General features: G+C 37.6%; 1 protein-coding gene across 5 annotated transcripts in view; it reads left to right on the top strand.

Moving 5' to 3' along the window:
• ZNF283 (zinc finger protein 283) overlaps positions 1 to 12050 on the top strand; it is a 79457-nt gene extending 67407 nt beyond the window's left edge. For all 5 annotated transcript variants that reach the window (XM_067020171.1, XM_059044533.2, XM_067020170.1 and 2 more), the window contains 2 exons: positions 816 to 942; positions 9628 to 12050. In XM_067020171.1, the coding sequence (XP_066876272.1) occupies positions 816 to 942; positions 9628 to 11330 (1830 nt within the window). In that variant the 3' untranslated portion in view covers positions 11331 to 12050. The remainder of the gene's footprint in view (positions 1 to 815; positions 943 to 9627) is intronic.
• Positions 12051 to 13854: the final 1804 nt, after the last annotated feature.

The raw sequence follows: 13854 nt of genomic DNA, 5'->3' as shown, positions 1-13854 counted from the left end.
TGGCCGCTGAGCCTGCGCGTCCGGAGCCTGTGCTCCGCAACGGGAGAGGCCACAACAGTGAGAGGCCCACGTACCACAAAAAAAAAAAAGAAGAAGAAATTACGAGACTTCCCAGGTGACGCACTGGTTAAGAATCCGCCTGCCAATGCAGGGGACATGGGTTCGAGCCCTGGTCGGGGAAGATCCTACATGCCACGGAGCAACTAAGCCCGTGCGCCACAACTACTGAGCCTGCACTCTAGAGCCCACGAGCCACAACTGCTGAAGCCCGTGTGCCTAGAGCCCGTGCTCCGCAACAGGAGAAGTCACCGCAATGCGAAGCCCGTGCACCACAACGGAGAGTAGCCCCCGCTTGCCACAACTAGAGAAAGCCCACACAGCAACGAAGACCCAACGCAGCCATAAATAAATAAATAAATAAATAAGAATTTATGAAGCAGGCACTTAGCAGGTTGTATGTATGTATACACACCCATAAACTCCCCCATCCCCTTCCCCCAACACTATTTTTATTTAATAGAAGAGAAACATTATTTTATGCATTATCAGACAGGTCTGGATAGCTGAGTTACCTCACAGTATCCAGGAAGTTCTTTCTGCTGTAATAGGTTTTTTTCTAGAACATGTAGACACTGCTTTAGTCATACCAATTTCTTTACTTTTCCCTACCCATACGTCTCACAGGCTTCCAGCCGACTTGATTGTTATATTTTCCTCTTCTTATAGTTTATGCTTCATACTCTTTTTTTTTTCTCTTGGAAGTAGTTTCTAAATTTCTTTAATTTCACAAGTAATGTGTGGGTTTTTGGTTTTAGGGCTTGGTGACATTCAGGGATGTGGCCATCAACTTCTCTCAGGAGGAGTGGGAATTCCTGGACCCTGCTCAGAGGGACTTGTACGTGGATGTGATGTTGGAGAACTATAGCAACTTGGTCTCACTGGGTAAGTTCATCTGCCTGAAATAGTTTAGAATCTCCTCTCTGGAACATCAGCTTTCTGCACGAGGAATTACAGGGCTATCTTTGAAGAAACCAGGTGAATTTCTCCTCCGTGTTCTCAAAGGAATGTTTTGGTATTTGTTGGCTTAGAAATGGGTTCATTGAGCACCTCGATCGTCCCATCCCTCAGTGAGCTTCAACCTTCCTCTGGCCCTTCCTGTAATGGCCTCTCTTCTTTAATGACCAAGGAGCTGGATTTGCATTATGGGGTGTTTATTTCATAACCACTGTCAAAGAAACCAGATTTCATACTGTGTTTAGCTTCAACATTTCTATAGATGATCTGTGTCCTTGCTATTCAAAGTGTGGTCTTTTTTTTTTTTTGTAATAAATTTATTTATTTTCTATTTACTTATTTTTTGGCTGCTTTGGGTCTTCATTGCTACACGTGGGCTTTCTCTAGCTGCGGCCAGGGAGGGGTACTCTTCATTGAGGTGCAGGGGCTTCTCATTGCGGTGGCTTCTCTTATTGTGGAGCAGGGGCTCTAGGCACGCGGGCTTCATTAGTTGTGGCATGTGGACTCAGTAGTTATGGCTTGGGGGCTCTAGAGCACAGACTCGGTAATTGTGGCGCACGGGCTTAGTTGCTCTGCAGCATGTGGGATCTTCCTGGACCAGAGATTGAACTTGTGCCCCTGCCCTGGCAGGCGGATTTTTTTTTTTCATATCTTTATTGGAGTATGATTGCCTTACAATGTTGCATTAGTTTCTGTTGTACAACAAAGTGAATCAGCTATAAGTATACATATCCCCTCCCTCTTGAGCTTCCCTCCTGTCCTCCCTGTCCCATCCCTCTAGGTCGTCACAAAGCATGGAGCTGATCTCCCTGTGCTGTGCAGCAGCTTCCCACTAGCCATCCATTTTACATTTGGTAGTGTGTATGTCAGTGCTACTCTCTCACTTCATCCCAGCCCCCTACTCCCACCCTGGCCCCGTGTCCTCAAGTCTGTTCTCTAAGTCTGCGTCTTTATTTGGCATGTGGATTCTTAACCACTGCACCAGCAGGGAAGTCCCCGGGGCTTGTTAGAAATGCAGCTTGTCGAGTCCTACCCCAGAGCTGCAGAACAGAATCTATATTTACACAAGATCCCCAGGTGATTTTTATGCATACTAAAGAATAGCTGCCCTTTGTTATATTCTGACCCATGTATGGGCAGTACAGCTAGAAACAGGATCCTGACATACTCTGGCTTTCAAAAGAGCCTCTCCACTTTATGTAGCAGTGGATTGAATGAACAGAAATTCATACTAAGTGAATACGTTCCTTTTCTTCAACATATTTGAAGTTGAAAGTTACAATCTGTGAACTTTGCACTTTACAAAGTTAAATCCTACACTAAGTTAAATCCTAGAAATGTCTCACAAAACTTGTTTCCACTTAAGCAAAATAACAACAGTAACAATAATAATGGTAATAGTTAACATTGTGCTTACTATAAACCAGGCCCTGTTCTAAGCAGAGCAAATACGTGAACTTATTTAACTTTTACAACATCCCCATGAGGTAGGTACTATTTTTAACCCTTTTTATAGATGAGATTACTGAGGCACATACAATTTAAGTGCCCTCTCAAGGTCACACAGCTGGTGGGAATGCAGTGGCAACAACTGAACCTAGGAAGTCTGGCTCCAGAATCTGTGTTCTTAACCACTGTGTTCTGTTTGCTCTAAAGAGATAGAAACTGAATGAGTCTAAAACAAGATCATTTTCCTACTTATATGATCTCATGTTCTTCATTCCCACCATCCTTCTCTTCTCTGAAGTCTTCATCAATATTTTTTTTACCTTTACTTTATTGCAAATTTAACCAAATGTTTTGCCCTTATAATTAAAAAAAAACATAACAAAACGCTTACACCATTTGGCATTTCTTTTCTTGCAAGCAGACACTCCATTTCTAAGCCAGATATGACGACATTGTTGGAGCAAGGAGAAGAGCCCTGGGTAGTTGAGGGGTGGGTGGGGTACAAGAAGTCAGATCCCAGGAAGGCAAAGGCAGGAGGGAGCCATCAGTGCAGGAACAACCTCACAGGTCACAGAGGTAAGGTTACCTTTGGTAACCTAACCATAAGTTTGTTTTCTATGTCTGTGAGTCTGCTTCTGTTTTGTATATAGATGCATTTGTACTATTTTTTAGATTCCACATATAAGTGATATCATATAATATTTGCCTTCCTCTGACTTACTTCACTTAGTATGATATTCTCTAGGTCCATCCATGTTGCTGCAAATGACAATATTTCTTTCTTTTTTATGGCTGAGTAATATTCCATTGTGTATATATACCACATCTTTTAAAACAAATTGTCTATTGATGGGCACTTGGGTTGTTTCCATGCCTTGGCTATTGTAACTAGTGCCACTATAAACATTGGGGTGCATGTATCTTTCCGAATTGGAGTTTTCATCTTTTTGGAATATATGCCCAGGAATGGGATTGCTGGATCATATGGTAGCTCTATTTTTCTTTTTTTAAGACCTCCATACTGTTTTCCATAGTAAGTTCACCAATGTATATTCCTACCAACACTGTATGAGGGTTCCCTTTTCTCCACACCCTCTCCAGCATTTATTATTTGTAGACTTTTTGATGGTGGCCATTCTGACCAGTGTGAGGTGATACCTCATTGCAGTTTTAATTTGCATTTCTCTAGTACTTACTGATGTTGAGCATCCGTTCATGTGCCTGTTGGCCATCTGCATGTCTTCTTTGGAAAAATGTCTATTTAGGTCTTCTGCCTATTTTTTGATTGGGTTGTTTGTTTTTTTGATACTGATTTGTATGAGCTGTTTGTATATTTTGGAAATTAACCCCTGTTGGTCGCATCATTTGCAAATATTTTCTCCCACTCTGTATGTTGTCTTTTCATTTTGTTGATGATTTCTTTTGTTATGCAAAAGCTTTTAAGTTTGATTAGTTCACATTTGTTATTTTTGCTTTTATTTCTCTTGCCTTGGGAGACTGGTCTAAGAAAATATTTCTACGATTTATGTCCAAGAATGTTTTGCCTGTTTCTCTTCTAGGAGTTTTATGGTGTTATGTCTTAATATTTACATCTTTAAACCATTTTGTATATGATGTGAGGGAGTGTTCTGATTTCATTGATTTACATGTAGCTGTTCAGCTTTCCCAACAGCGCTTGTTGAAGAGACTGTGTTTTTTTCATTGTATGTCTTGTCTCCTTTGTTGTAGATTAATTGACCATAGATATATGGGTTTATTTCTGGGCTTTCTATTCTGTTGCATTGATCAATATGTCTGTTTTTGTACTAATACTGTGCTGTTTTTAATTATCGTAGCTTTGTAATATTGTCTGAAGTCTGGAAGAGTTATGCCTCCAGCTTTTTTTCCTCTCAGAATTACTTTTTCAATTCTGGGTCTTTTGTGGTTCTGTATAAATTTTAGGATTATTTGTTCTAGTTCTGTGAAAAATGAGACAAACAACAATGAAAACACAACTTACAAATGTATGGGATGCACCAAAGGAGTTCTAAGAAGTTCACAGTGATATAGGCCTTCCTCAAGATACAAGAAAAATTTCAAATAAACAACCTAACCCACCACCTAAAAGAATTAGAAAAAGAAGAACAAACAAAACCCAAAGTCAGCAGAAGGAAGGACACAATAAAGATCAGAGAGGAAGTAAATAAAAAAGAGATCAAAACAACAATAGAAAAGGTCAATAAAACCAGGAGCTTGTTTTTTGAAAAGATAAACAAAATCGACAAACCTCTAGCCAGGCTCACCAAGAAGAAAAGAGATACAACCCAAATAAATGAAATAAGAAATGAAAGAAGAGAAATAACAACCAATACCATGAAAATACAAAAAATCATAAGACAATGCTATGAACAGTTATATGCCAACAAATTGGACAACCTAGAAGAAATGGACAAGTTTCTAGAAACATACAGCCTGCCAAAACTGAATCAAGAAGAAACAGATAATTTGAAGAGACTGATCACTAGAAATGAAATAGGATCTGTAATTAAAAAAAAACTCCATGCAAACAAAAAGTCCAGGACTGGATGGCTTCTCTGGGGGATTATACCAAACATACAAAGAACTTCTACCTATCCTTCTCAAACTACTCCAAAAGACTGAAGAGGGAGTGCTTCCAAATTCATTCTATAAAGTCATCATCATGCTGATACCAAAACCAGACAGACACTACAAAAAAAGATTACAGGCCAATATCATTGATGAATATAGATGCAAAAATTCTCAACAAAATGTTAGCAAACTGAATCCAACAATACATAAAAAGGATCATACTCCATGGTCAGTTGGATCCGTTCCAGGGTCACAAGGCTGGTTCAACATATGCAAATCAACCACAGTGATACATACACCACATTAACAGAAGAAAAGAGAAAAACCACATGATCATCTCAATAGACACAGAAAAAGCATTTGACAAAATTCAACATGCATTCGTGATAAAAACTCTCACTAAAGTGGGTATAGAGGGAACATATCTGAACATAATAAAAGCCATTTACAACAGACCCACAGCCAGCATATCAATAGTATTCAGTGGTGAAAAGCTGAAAGCCTTCTCACTAACTTCAGGAACAAGACAAAAATGCCCTCTCCCACCACTTCTATTCAACAAAGTATTGGAAGTCCTAGCCACAGAATTCAGACAGGAAAAAGAAATAAAAGGTATCCAAATTGGAAGGGAAGAGGTAAAATTGTCAATATTTGCAAATGACATGATACTCCATATAAAGAACCATAAAGACTTCACACAAAAACTATCAGAACTAAAAAATAAATTCAGCAAGGTAGTAGGATGCAAGATTAGTGTACAGAAATCTGTTGCATTTCTTTATACTAACAGTGAAATACCAGAAAGTAAAAAAAAAAAAAAAAAAATTCCATTTAAAATCATGTCCAAAAAAAAGCACCTAGGAATAAACTTAACCAAGGAGGTGAAAGACCTATACACTGAAAACTGTAAAACATTGATAAAGGAAATTAAAAATGATTCAAAGAAATGGAAAGATACCCCATGCTCTTGGATTACAAGAATTAATATCGTTAACATGACCGTATTACCCAAAGCAATCTACAGATTCAATGCATTCCCTATCAAAATACCCATTTCTTGTTACTTCTGAAGATTCCAGCCCTGTTATTTTGTACAGTGTTCTTCAGTTTGGGTTTGTCTGCTCTTTCCTCATGATTAGATTTGGATTATGCATCTTTGGCAGGAGTATCACATAACTGATGGTGTGTTCTCCTTGCATTCTGTCAGGTGGAGCAAATGATTTGTCATGACTGATGATGCTTACTTTGAGCAGGTGATTATGGTAGTGTCCACTGGCCTCCTCCCTGTAGAGTTAGTCTTTTTTCCTTTAATGAGCCTTTTGTGAGGAGGAACTTTGAGACTATTAAGTATTGTATTCCTCTTCAAACTTTCAACTTATTCATATGTTGGATTTCTAGTCATTGGGTTGTAATCTGTTCTTCCTGTTATTTATTTTGAAGCTAGTCCTGGATTTGACCAGTGGGAATTTTCTCAACAGTGGTTTCTGTGTCCTTTGGCATATCTCCATCACACTTAGAGCACCTCCTTATTTTCTTCCCAACACCATGTTCCAGGCTCATCTTGCACTTTCCCTGCTCCAGCCCTAAAGTCAGCCATTTCTTCAAGATGCCCTGGTTCCTTTTAGTTGAGAATGCTATTTAGAAGCCAGAATCTGGGTACTAGATTTGCTCATTGCTGCTGGGGGATGGCTGTCCTTAGGCCCTCTCAGTGGACAGATTAGGAAATATGTTTATATGCATACATATGTATACGTGCACACACATTTACATCTATAGATTGAAACCATGCATTCATAAAGATATCTCCAATTCCATTTCAACACTACAGGTTTCATTTCAGCTTATTCACTTTCCATATTTCTAACTCCCTTTTCTGACAGTGAAAAACCTGGTTTCCATTATCCTTAATGTATTTATTGTCAACTCTTGAACAACATGGGTTTGAACTATGCAGGTCCACTTATATGCAGATTATTTTTCAATAAATATACATTTGACCCTTCATTTCCATGTGTTCTGCATCTGTGGAAAAGGAGGGCCGATTATGGGACTTAGCATCCTCGGGTATGGGTTCTGAGATGGGTTCTGGAACCAATCCGCCAAGGATCTCGATGGACAACTGTACTTATTTGATCAAACTCTCTGTGTGTAACCAGTCTTCTATTATCACCACCACCACCACCACCACCTTGATCATGTGATTGCCCATCTCATCCCACTTGGGCTGTGACAACCCATGCCAGGTCACTCACACACAGATACTTGTCCTTACCCTGCTTGCATTCTGACTCCTGACATAGGACAACCCTTTTATACTGAAACCCTCCTCATGCTGGTTGACCTTTAGTACCCTGCTCTGGGGCTTCATTTTATTAAATCTTGATCCTTGAGGATGCATTTTTAGAATATTCTGTGTGATGAAATGGGAAGTCTCCATTAAGCTCTTGCTGTATACTAAGGTGCAGTGGTTGCCTTGAGGGAAACCACCTGTGCTGATGTTTGAATTGTGAGTTAAACTAGTTGCTTATTTCATGGAACACAGTTTTGTTTTTGTTTTTTGTTTTTTTTTCCCTTGGAAGAATGAGACAAACTATGGTTCTTTGGGCTTGGGTATTTGGAAAACATTTTCTTGTAAATGAGCCTGCCACTTTAAGAACAACTAAAAGTATTTGTTGCCAATGATAAAATTCAAACTTTTAAGTAAGAATTAGAATTGTGTGAAGCTTATATCTATTATTTTGAGCTTCACAGCTTCCCAATAAATAAAAAAATTTCTGGTGAGGTGATATTATTAACGTGATTTTTTGATATTGTGTAATGAAATATGTCAACATTTCAAAGATCTGCATAACTCAGTGAACCACTGTTTTTCAGATAACCAGTACATTGTACAAAATTATGCATGGATAAAAAATCATCCGAAGTGCAATGGATTTTAATGTAACATAGTATGAAAAGTTCACCAGTATGGTTGCATATTCCACATTGGAACTAATCTTTAAGAAACCACCACATGTCAATTTTTACTGTAGTAGCAAAGAATAACACCCACAATTACCTGAACAGGTTCATAGACTATTCTGCCATTTTACAATTACACATCTGTGGGAGGCTGAATTTTCTTCATATCCTTCAACCAAAATAGCATTGCTACAGATTGAATGCAAAAGCAGATGTGAAAATCCAGTTGTCTTCTGTTAAACCAGATATTAAAGAGATTTGCAGAAGATTAAAACAATAATTCATTAATTTTTTAGTTTGGGAAAATTTATTTAATGTTATTTGTTAACATTTAATGATTTATTGTCACTTTAAAATGAATTAATCTTTAAATTTCTATTTTAATTTCTAATATGGTGAATATCAAAAGATATAACCCACATAAACAAAACCTCTTTTGGGTCCTCAGTGCTTTTTTTTTTAAACATCTAAAAAGAAGTTAAACCTGTATTCATTTACTAACACTGTTAAGCATTACACAGAAACATTCAAGTCCAAGTAATTATAAAACAAGCCCAATTCAAATTTATTGAACTATTTGTTGATGCTAAGTTGTACAAAACTGTACTCCTTTTAGTTGACATTTGGTCATCTCAAAGTAGTTGTAATATTAGGTTAGTCAATTTAAATACTATGGCTTCCTTTTGGATATACACACAGTCTTTACACCCAAATGTAAATGTATACAAAGCAATAAGACATTGTTAAATAAAATAGCAATAGTGCAGTTTAATTCATGATTAAAATTACTTCCCACAATCACATCCACAGTACCCATCCACCATTTAATAGCTCAAACAAAATATTATACAATCACCAATAGGCAAAAATACTAGATTTGTATATTTTGTATTTCAAATATACTTATGCATGTGCAAGCAATGGATTTACCAATATTTAAGAGTATAAGAGATACTGAGACCAAAAAATTTGAGAACTACTGCTCCAGGGTGTGGTTCTTACTTTCAGTATATGGCCTTTGAGAGGCTTCAAATAAATGCTTGGGGGTGTTCACCGAGGTCTTTCCATTCAGGTTGGGTTAGCACTCCAGTGTACAACCTCTGGAATCTCTGAGAGTACCCCAGTCACATTGTGGAGAGGCACCTTGTGGATGCATAACGACATTCGGTTACCGATCCAAGGGAGGATCCCTGTATAGATTCCCGGAACTTCTTTGCATGACTTCTTTCTCTGATAAATCTTGAACCACAAATTCCAGTCACCCTAGCAGCCCTGAACTCAGATCCTAATATCCTTTATCCAGTGACTTGACTAGTGGAAGGGCACATTTTGGTTTAAGAGATCATTTACACAGGAAGATGAGGGACTTGTTAAAGTGATCTTTGTGGAATCCTCCAGAAAACTGTCATATCAGAACATTAATATCACAAGAACTGAAAAATCAAAGCTAAGTTTGTTGTTGGACAGGGGAGAGGCTTGTGCTTAGGAATTCAGTAAGTCTCCTGAGTGAGTTCACTTGTGGGTATTCTTTTCATTTTGTCTTTATTTCTACTATAAAGGGCTTTTTTTTCTGGTAAAGGCAATAAAATGTGTGGTTTTCTTGTTTTCTTTCAGATTTGGAGTCAACATATGAGACCAAAAATACATTTGCAAAAAAGGACATTTTTGAAATAAATTTTCCCCCACAGGAGATAAAGGAAAGAAGTAAAACCCTTGGCTTTGAGGCATTCCTCTTCAAAAATAATTGGAAGTGTAAGAGAAGATTTGAGGGCCTCCAGGGACATCAAGAGGGATACTTCAGTCAAATGGTAATCACCTATGAAAAGGTGCCCACTTACAGAAAACATAAATCTCTTACTGCACATCAAAAAATTCATAATCAAGAGAAACCCTGTGTTTGTAAGGAATGTGGGAAGGCTTGTAGTCATGGCTCAAAACTTGTTCAACATGAGAGAATTCATATGGCTGAAAAACATTTTGAATGTAAAGAATGTGGGAAAGACTTTTTAAGTGCCTATCAACTCACTGTGCATCAGAGATTTCATACTGGTGAGAAACCTTATGAATGTAAGGAATGTGGGAAGACCTTTAGTTGGGGATCAAGCCTTGTTAAACATGAGAGAAGTCATACTGGGGAGAAGCCTTATGAATGTAAACAATGTGGGAAGGCCTTCAGTCGTGCCTATCACCTTACTCAACATCAGAAAATTCATATTGGTGTGAAATCTTATGAATGTAAAGAATGTGGAAAGGCCTTTTTTTGGGGCTCAAGCCTTGCTAAACATGAGATAATTCATACAGGTGAGAAACCTTATAAATGTAAAGAATGTGGGAAGGCCTTCAGTCGTGGCTATCAGCTTACTCAGCATTATAAAATCCACACTGGTAAGAAACCTTATGTATGTAAATTATGTGGAAAGGCTTTTTGTTGGGGCTATCAACTTACTCGACATCAGTTATTTCATACTGGCAAGAAACCCTATGAATGTAAGGAATGTGGGAAGACTTTTAATTGTGGCTCAAGTCTGGTTCAACATGAGAGAATCCATACTGGTGAGAAACCCTATGAATGTAAAGAATGTGGAAAGGCCTTTAGTCGAGGCTATCACCTTACTCAACATCAGAAAATCCATACTGGTGAGAAACCCTTTGAATGTAAAGAATGTGGGAAGGCCTTTAGTTGGGGTTCTAGCCTTGTTAAACATGAGAGAATCCATACTGGTGAGAAATCCTATGAATGTAAAGAATGTGGAAAAGCCTTTGGTAGTGGCTATCAACTTACTCGACATCAGATATTTCATACTGGCAAGAAACCCTATGAATGTAAGGAATGTGGAAAGACTTTTAATTGTGGCTCAAGTCTGGTTCAACATGAGAGAATCCATACTGGTGAGAAACCCTATGAATGTAAAGAATGTGGAAAGGCCTTTAGTCGTGGCTATCACCTTACTCAACATCAGAAAATCCATACTGGTGAGAAACCTTTTAAATGTAAGGAATGTGGAAAGGCCTTTAGTTGGGGTTCAAGCCTTGTTAAACATGAGAGGGTTCATACGGGTGAGAAATCCTATGAATGTAAAGACTGTGGGAGGGCCTTTGATAGTAGCTATCAACTTCGTGTTCATCAGAGATTTCATACTGGCAAGAAACCTTATCAGTGTAAGGAATTTGGAAAAACATTGACTTGTGGCTCAAGCCATGTTCAACATGAAAGAACTAATAATAATGATAAACCCTACAAATATAAAGAATGTGGGGAAGCCTTTATATGGACAGCTTACTCAAATAAGACAGTTGATGCTGATGAAACTTTATGATTGAAGAGATGTGAAAGAACATTTTTGTGTGTGTACAAACAACTTACTTAACATGAGGAGAAGTCTTACTCTTGAGAAACCTTATGAATGTAGGGAATGTGCAAAAGCCTTACCTGTGTATGGACAATTCACTTGATACCAGAAAATTCATACTAGTGAGAAATATTTTGAAAATGAGGAATATGAAAAGGCCTTTAGATTTCTGTATGATCTTATTGAACATCTTTACTGATGTGAAGCCATTTAAATGTAGGGCATGTGTAAAGATCTATATTTAATTCATGGTACAAAGTCTCATAAACATTGGAAAAATTATGCTCATTACTCTTTAAGGGAAGGATCGAAATGTAATTTGGTTCTTGCCCTGCATATCAGAGAATTCATACTGCTGTGAAATCCTGTGAATTTAAGGAATGTGGGAAGACTTGTAGACATGGTAAACATCTTATAATACATCAGGGAATTCATCCAAATGAGAAATCCTTTGAATTAGAATTGTAGGAAGGCTTTTAGACAAGTGCTACTCAAACTATTGGCCAGAGACTTTTTGCCAGTCCATAGAATTGTTACCTGTCAATCATGAGATAAATGCAGAAAGTGAGAGTGTCTGGAAACTTTTATAGCAATTTGATATTGCCATAACATCATTATATTTTACAAAAGTATCAGTCGATGAATGATTGGAAATTAAAAACAAAAAGTTTGTTCTTTCCTAGATAATTTGAGAGACAGCATTCACACTTTTTAAAACATGAGACAAGTCACAATGTGACTTAATTAGAACAAGAAATCCCTCCCTTGTTACCTCCCTGATTAAAGTAGCAGAATATTCATTCCATAGGAAGATTTGGCTAATGTGGGAATCACAATTTCCTTCTGCCCATAAGAGCATAGAAGATTTATACCAGATATGTTGATTTAGTGAATGTATAGAAGCTTTCCAACACTATTCAATCTTTGTTAAACTTCAGCAAACTCTTCCTAGAGAATAACCCTGTTAATATCACAAATGTAGGAAACACCTTATCCATGGCAGAAACCATACTTATTTTTATCACCATTCTACCTCCTTATTACTTGTGGGATGTTGGGCAAACTGCTTATCCCCTCTGGGCATCATGTTTAAAATGCTGGTGATGGTAGCTCTGTAATAGTGCTGTTGTAGAGATTGGATGGATATAGTATGGGTCAAATCCTTGGAAGAGTATCCAGTATGTAGCCTGTGCTCAATACATAGTATTCTTATTATCATCATCATAAATATTACTACTGGCGAAGTCTTAGGAGAGGAATGCCCATTTTGTATAATGAATTTAGAAAAGTACCCATAACCACTCATCCATTTGAATTTCAGATAGTTCATTCTGGATAAAAGATCTAGTAAAATGTAAAGAATTTGAGAGGATTTTTATTCATAATTTATCCCTTAAGCTGCATCAAAAATTAAGACTAAAAAGAAACATTTTGGATTTAGTTAAGTGTTAAGATGTTGGGATTATACCTGAAGAAGAATCAGAGAGAAATGTGAAGCAATTTGCTGTAATGAATCCCAACAGACAAGTAGTAATTAAAATTCTCCACTCACTTTTTGAGGTAAATTAGAAATTAAAGAGAAAAGAAAACTGTCCATTTTGGAATTCTTTAACAAAACTTTATTATGATCATTTTTTAGACATTCAGAAAAATTTAAAGGACAGTATAATGAACATCCATCTACTCTCTACATGGAATCAAGAATTCTAAACATTTGGCCATTTTTGCTTTCTGAATATATATTCATGCATGGCATTTGGTTGTCATGTCTCTAGATTTTAGTCTTGAACAGACTTTTTGAAGATTTCAGGAAAGCTATTTTATAGAATGCCATACATTCTAGATTTTGTTTGTTCTCTCATAGTGAAATTTAATTTGTACCTCTATCCTTCATATCTCTCATAAAATCAAGTTAGAGTTAGAGGATTAAACATTTTCCACCAGAACAATTCATAGGAGGTGACATGTACTTTTTATTGAAAGATATCATAAGCAATTAATATCCATTTTCCCCACTATCACCAATGCTACGTTTGATCATTAAGATGGTGATTGCTGGACTTCCTTAGTGGTGCAGTGGTTAAGAATCTGCCTGCCAATGCAGGGGATATGGGTTCAATCCCTGGTCCAGGAAGATCCCACATGCCACAGAGCAACTAAGCCCATGCGCCACAACTACTGAGCCTGCGCTCTAGAGCCTGCAAGACACAACTACTGAGCCCATGTTCTGCAACTACTGAAGTCCATGTGCCTAGAGCCCGTGCTTCACAACAAGAGAAGCCACCGTAATGAGAAGCCTGCACACTGCAACGAAGAGTAGCCCTTGTTCACTGCAACTAAAGAAAGCCCGCATGCAGCAACAAAGACCCAACGCAGCCAAAAATAAAATAAAATAAATAATAATTTTTTTAAAAAGATGGTGACTGCTAGAGTTCTCCATTATAAAGATCCATTATACAACTAGTAGGATTAGTGAACCTTGGTCAGCTAC

Source organism: Kogia breviceps, chromosome 18, assembly GCF_026419965.1.
Source record: "Kogia breviceps isolate mKogBre1 chromosome 18, mKogBre1 haplotype 1, whole genome shotgun sequence".
Classification (NCBI taxonomy): Eukaryota; Metazoa; Chordata; class Mammalia; order Artiodactyla; family Physeteridae; genus Kogia; species Kogia breviceps.
Note: the sequence above shows the minus strand (reverse complement) of the source record. Positions and strands in the feature narration are given on the sequence as shown.